The 6,282-nt window shown below is 49.9% G+C and overlaps 1 protein-coding gene across 2 annotated transcripts; it reads left to right on the forward strand.

Annotated features, from left to right (window-relative positions):
- Positions 1-124: 124 nt before the first annotated feature.
- On the forward strand, positions 125-5,504 carry CNIH1 (cornichon family AMPA receptor auxiliary protein 1). Of its 2 annotated transcripts, XM_035329057.1 has the most exons (6): positions 125-296; positions 386-454; positions 678-725; positions 3,548-3,660; positions 4,583-4,726; positions 5,238-5,504. In XM_035329057.1, the coding sequence occupies exons 1-6, from the start codon at positions 216-218 to the stop codon at positions 5,263-5,265; spliced, it is 483 nt and encodes a 160-aa protein (XP_035184948.1). In that variant the 5' UTR covers positions 125-215; the 3' UTR covers positions 5,266-5,504. The 2 variants fall into 2 exon arrangements, with proteins under 2 accessions (XP_035184948.1, XP_035184949.1); XM_035329058.1 differs by lacking the exon at positions 678-725 and having other exon boundaries at positions 130-296.
- Positions 5,505-6,282: the final 778 nt, after the last annotated feature.

Below are 6,282 nucleotides of genomic sequence, written 5' to 3' on the forward strand. Positions count from 1 at the left end.
CCGCGGGCGTCCCTGCGGGGCCGCGTCCCCGAGCGGCCGGGAGCAGCCACGGCTCGGCCGGGCCCCGCCCCCTTGTTGAGGCCCCGCCCCCTGCCGGGGCCCCGCCCCGCCGCTGCCGGCGGCCCCCAGCAGAGGTCGCTGCGCTGTGCGGGCTCTCCCGGCGGCGACCGCTGGCGCCCGGCCCCGCGCGCGGCCCGGCCCGTCCCGGCCCCGCCATGGCGTTCACGTTCGCGGCGTTCTGCTACATGCTGGCGCTGCTGCTCACCGCCGCCCTCATCTTCTTCGCCATCTGGCACGTGAGTGCGCCGCCCTCCTGCCCCCGGCCCCGCGGCCCCGCGTGTCCGCGCCGCCCGGGTGACGGCCGTGCCCCCTTCTCTTCTTGCAGATCATCGCCTTCGACGAGCTGAAGACGGACTACAAGAACCCCATCGACCAGTGCAACACGCTCAACCCCGTAAGTGCGGCTCGGGGTGTCGGTCCCGCGGGTAACGCGCCGTGCGCCCTGCCCCGAGCCCGGGGGCTGCCCCTCGGGCCGGGTTCCCCGCAGGGAAGCCGAGCCTCCCCGCCCGGTCCTTTATTTCCCACCGAATATTCTGACTGTTGTTGATCTGCCGGCGATCCTCCAGCCCTCCTACTAACGCTCTTTCAATCTGCTTTCCGCACTTTTCGGCACAAAGACAGTTGAAAAGGTCAAAAAGATTAAAAGAGTCAAAATTGCGTTAAAGGTGTGTACTGCTTTCTCAGTTTAATGCTTCTAATGCCACTTCCATCCTGTTAGGAACATCTGTAATACCCTTCAGGCGTTCTGTTGCGCGTGCCTGTCCATCTGCTTGTTACTTGTCCGTCGGGGTTACAGCAGCTCCATGAATTTCCATCCCTTGTGCAAAAACGATTTTGCTTGCGGTGAAGTGGGGAAAACTGTTACATGCCCGGCACGTACATCCCACGGGTTAGCCAGAAACAAAGGGCACTCCCCAGGCAAGATTTACTAAAGCCGGAGAAGACAGGAGGCCGGTCGTTTTCAAGCGTTGGCTGGGTAAATTCTGCTCTCGCTTGAGGATGCCGGCGGGCACAAGGCGACAGGCCTTACCTGCACGTCTCCGGTTCGTGTTCCAGGCTCAGGGATGTGTCTCGGTGCCCTCTCTTGGATGCAGCTCTGACGCTCCTTGGTTTGTGGAAAGCATTTGAGGCAAACTATCTGCTTCCGTCTGCAACAGGCCGATAATAGAAGGGGAGCTTGTTAAAGAGCATACAGTTTGATGGCACGGATGGTTTTTTTTTGCCCGTTTCTCCTGGTTTTTGTTTTGGCTCGGCGTGCCCAGACTGAAGCCGTGTGCCGGGGCAGCACAGCGGTGCGGCCTGGACTTCCTCCTCGTGTTTTGGAGAGTGAGGGAAATCATGCAAATGGAAAACGCATTTAAAGCAGCGGGGGGGTGTTTGTTAGGCACAAACTGACAGCGAGAGGGGGCGAGGAGGCGATAGGCAGCCGATGGCATCGCGGAGAGGACCGATGCCTGCAGAGCTGAGCATCTAACAGTTTCCCTTGCTTGGTCTGTCCTAGAGTCATTCCTGCTACAGCGTGGGGGAAGGCAAATCCTCATTACATTTATGCATTACGATCTTGTCACAGGCTCCCAAGTAGTATAACGCGCATGTTTAAAGCAAATATTAACCTTCCGCTAACCCACGTGCATGCGGAGTTCATTGATACGACAGCCTGGTGAGTAGACAACCTTACGTAAATGGGTACTGGCTGCTCTCCTGGCAGGAGGCCAGCTGCTGAAAGTGAAGTTAGCATCCAGCCTCTGGAAGGCACCTGGTAAACGCTGGCTGGATGAACGCACCGAGGTGGTGCTGAGCTGTAAAAAGAATCAAAAATCCAGTGGGAATTGGTAGCTCAGAGAAAGATTAGCCCGAAATAGCAGCTGCTTGGTGTGCTGGTGGTGGTCTCTGCCATGCTGCTGCTATCGTGTCTCTTCTCAGCAGAGAGGTGCCTTCCTCCCACACGCGGGCGATAAAAATCACGCTCGAACACAATTCAGTCAGCTTTCCTTTAGGACAGGCAGGGAGGCTGAAATGTGGTAAGCTTGCAAGACAGGAATTCTGCTGTGGGAGTCGGCTACGATAAACAAGATAAAGACAAACACGTTTTGAGATGTGTAGTGAAATAAACTGCAGGTGTCAGACCTGGTGGGTCTGTCCCAGCAGGCTGCCAAATGCCTTGTTTTGGGTAGGGCTCTTGTTGTTGTTGTTCTGCTCTAAAAAAGTTGTAAATGGTAAGTATCCCAAGAAGGATTCGGACAAAATATTGACCTGAAACCTTTCCTTTCTGACAGCTTATTTTTGTTGATGTTGATGCAAGTTTGCTTTGTTTGATATTTTTTGCTTCGAGAAGCAGAACGTGGTAGCAGAGTGGGTGGTGAGAATGTCTGTTTGGTGGTGGGTTTTAGGTTTCTAGGAATCTATTTCTGGGCTTTCAAAGAAGTGTCTGGCTAGAGAGAATGAAAAAAACACAAAACGGATACAACGATGCAGCCATCCTACAGAGTAGTTGTACTACCCAGGGTTTTAAGCTCTGAGGTAGAGATGCAGAGCTTTCCACAAGGAGATGTTGTAGCGATCCTGAGGTGAGAAGTCAAAACCTTCCAGATCTGCTTCCTTCCGAATCGTGTAATAAAAGAGTAAATGATGCCACTTCAGGGTGACTTGTTTGAGGAATTTTCAGTCTTGTCGTGGGCGTGAGGTTTTGCTGGCTCTCTGCATGCATTTAATGTACGGATCTCTCCATCCGAGCCCTGTTAATAACACTAATCCCAGCTGGCATTTCATGCTTTCTGTGACCTCCCAGTAATCGATAACTAGCTCTGCGGCCTTCTGCTGGAAAGCATGATGCTATCGAGCATGCACATGAGGTACCTGTGGAGGAGAGCGAAGCTGGCTCCTCCGCCCTGAGCCCCCGGCACAGCTGGGGCTGTTCCCTCCCGCGCTGCAGGCAGCACAGCGCTTGTGCCCGTGCACGCCGATGTGCACAGCAGCCGTGCTGCTGCTTCGGTGCGGCTCTGCCGAGGGCACCGCGTCTGGGCAGTAGTTCTGATCCACACGGTCACGTATGCGCGAATATCAAATCAAAACTGGAAAGGAGGAAAGCCCGGAACATCTTTTTGCCGATCAGGCGTTGTACGGAGCATGTTTCCTGGTGATATTTCTCTGTTGCATGAGAAGAAATATCTCAAGGATCTCTTGTGTTATGAAGGTCACGTATAGAGCAAGGAATCTGTTAACAATGCACTTAAGTTAATAGAAGCTATAAAGATTTCTTTATCTGAGCATTTCGTTCTGTAAAATTTCCTTCTCTGTTTATGATTACCAGGTGAAAACAGCAAGGCACATGCTGCTAGTTGCTCTTTTCACTCTCTGCAGTCTTGAGCTTGTTAGCTTTTATTTTAAGAAATAATTTTTAAGCAATAGCTTACCTCCAAAACAGATTAACCAGCACACGTTTTGCTTTGAGTAATTGAAATGTCTAACTCATCTTTTTCTTTTCCAGCTTGTACTTCCAGAGTACCTCATCCATGCATTCTTCTGTGTTATGTTTCTCTGTGCAGCAGAGTGGCTTACACTGGGTCTCAATATGCCTTTGTTGGCTTATCATATTTGGAGGTAATACTGACCAGTCTGGTATCTGTGCACTCATGGTAGTTGTACCTCATTCTCCTGTTGCAGCGCTTCCTGTGGAGTGTCCTGTGTCTCTGGCAAATGAAGATGCTTTTTGGTACACTAGCAACAAAGTTTACGTCGTGGCTATAAAATAAGAACCATCACTTTGCTTTCTCTGTCACTTTTTTTTTTATTATTATTTTTCTCTTGTGCTGTGCAAGAGCTGTGCTGTGCACATTAATGGTGGCCGACACGTCGGGGTGCGGGCGAGCAGTAGGAGTGGCAATCCTGCCTTCTTCCTACCAGTGAGACGCGAGCACCGCCTTTCCCTCTGCTTGCAGCTGCGCGGGGAGCTGCCGGAGGGAGCGGATCTGCTCGAAACGTAGCCCAGTAGAACAGTTTTCCCTGCCCGGCTTCCCCCTGCTAGTCCTGGCACCAGGAGCAGTCACAGGGGTAGGCCTGCTGGCTTTGCGAGGAGCCTGCTTTACGCAGCATTTGTAGGGTCATTCTGCATTGACCTGTGCGAGCAGTCCTTCAGCGTGGTCCCAGCATGCGTTTTGTAACGAGCAGAGGCTGTAGGTGGCACGGGGTTACACCGCGGTCTCTTCTCCATCTCTAAACCCTTTCGTAAGGAATCCCATCCCAGATTTATAAAGGGCTGTTATTTCCTTTCGGTGTAGCAGACTTCAGCCAGGTTTATGGCCGAGGTAAGCTCTCACAGCTCCCTCTGTAAAAGCTCTTTGATTGCCCTGCTGATTTCAGGGCTCCCAAGGCTGCTCTTGCAGTTGGCAGCCTCCTGCGTGGAGCTGAAGGAGCTGGCTGGGCTGCAAGGGGGGGTTCCCGCTCCAGTTCTGCGGTGGGCGGGGGGCAGGAGCCCGTGTCTCCCCTTGCCGGTGCCAGCAAACCGATTGTGTGTCGCTTCCAGGTACATGAGCAGACCCGTGATGAGCGGCCCCGGTCTGTACGACCCTACGACCATCATGAATGCAGACATTTTAGCCTATTGCCAGAAGGAAGGATGGTGCAAGTTAGCATTCTACCTTCTATCTTTTTTTTACTACTTATACGGGTAAGTTTCTTCCTCTGTCCTCCATCTAATTGTTAGTCGGTAACTTTCTGGTTGGGCTCAGAGCACAAGAGAAATTTTGTATGTGGCAATGTATCTGGTACCATCTTCCCTGAAAAAACAACTAGAAGAACACTGTGATATTTGTCAAATTAAAGGTAGAAGAGTCATTTCAAGACCAAAAAGGGGTGGGAGCCACAAAAGCTAGTGCCGCCTCCTCGTGCCTTTTCCCACTTCTTTCAAGCCAAAAGCCAGAACCGGCCTCCAGCCTGTAGTGTTTTTACAGGACTCCCCGTTACAACGTCACTTGGTCTAGAGACATCTGGCTGCTGCGTGTTCGTGGCACCCTTTACAATGCCCCTCACGTGGCTGTGACTTGGTGTAAAATTAAAATGTTGGCTCACAGCCCACACACCTCGCACAGATTTGTTCCCTGGGAGAATTCTTAAGGCTGTGTAACGAAATGTTTTTCAAAATCATGCATCTGAATGTTTGTATCTTATTTTCTTTCCAGCATGATTTATGTTCTGGTGAGCTCTTAAGAAGACATTCAGCAAGCTTTGTTCCATTTAAGTGCATGCAAAAGCCATGAAACATGGATTATTTACAATGAGGCCGTCTCACCAAGATTAAATACGGAATCTGATGATTGCATTTGCATTAGAAAACAATGGCTCCCCTATTTTTAAAATGTTTCCACATTTTATACTTGTGGAAAGACTGTTTTCTTATATTTTACTGGGACACTGAAATTAAAAGAATTACATATACATTAGTATAAAGATTACTGGGTTTTGAAAAGTTTTGACTTTGCACTCCACAAGGAACAGCCTTCGAGCAGGCGTTTGTCACTGAGCAGCCGTAGTGCGCTGGGTTCTTTGGGCTGGGCTTCGTGGGCTCGCGATCCCACGGTAGCTACAGCTGGGCTGCGCGTGCCGTGTTACCTGTAGGGGATGAATTCCTGGGCACAACTGCAGAAATGGTAGTTCTATTTTTCTTTCTTTTCTCTATTTTTTCCCCTGTCTGGTTAATCTTTCCCTGTACGTGCATGGTTCGGGGACTTCTGTATTTTCACCGAACACTAGCCTCGCTTTCGTCACAAGCATTTGTCATCCTGATAGGAAATGTTGAATTGTCCACAAAGGAATGAATTCAGATTTTTTTAAAAGTCTGTGCACAGACACTAAGAACGAATTTATTAACAAATGGACAAACCGACATTTATTATGTTCAATGGTGAAGATACTCCTGGGTTTAAGAGGAATGCCACAGTCCTTTTCAAAGGAGAAAGTGAGATTGTGAAACTGCCCTGCTGTTCCTTAGTGCAACAAATAAAAAAAGTCTCAAATTCAGAAATACTTATTTTTACTTGTTTGGTGCCTCGTTTTGTTTTTAAATTGAACAGATACTTGGTGAATTCATCTGTTTTATGATGAATAACTGCATTACTTTTAGAAATAGAACACAGAATCGAGTTATGTCTGGAAAAGGGAAGCTCTGATTTCCTGTTGTTTTTTGTTTTCTCTTTTGTGGGTCTGCAGAGAAATTGTGGGGCTGGG

Source organism: Oxyura jamaicensis, chromosome 5, assembly GCF_011077185.1.
Source record: "Oxyura jamaicensis isolate SHBP4307 breed ruddy duck chromosome 5, BPBGC_Ojam_1.0, whole genome shotgun sequence".
NCBI classification, from domain to species: domain Eukaryota; kingdom Metazoa; phylum Chordata; class Aves; order Anseriformes; family Anatidae; genus Oxyura; species Oxyura jamaicensis.

Coding starts and splice junctions, on each gene's coding strand:
- CNIH1 (XM_035329057.1), top strand. CDS start 216: ATGGCGTTCACGTTCGCGGCGTTCTGCTACATGCTGGCGCTGCTGCTC. Junction 297..385: donor TCTTCTTCGCCATCTGGCAC/GTGAGTGCGCCG, acceptor CTCTTCTTGCAG/ATCATCGCCTTCGACGAGCT. Junction 4,727..5,237: donor TTTTTTTACTACTTATACGG/GTAAGTTTCTTC, acceptor TTTTCTTTCCAG/CATGATTTATGTTCTGGTGA.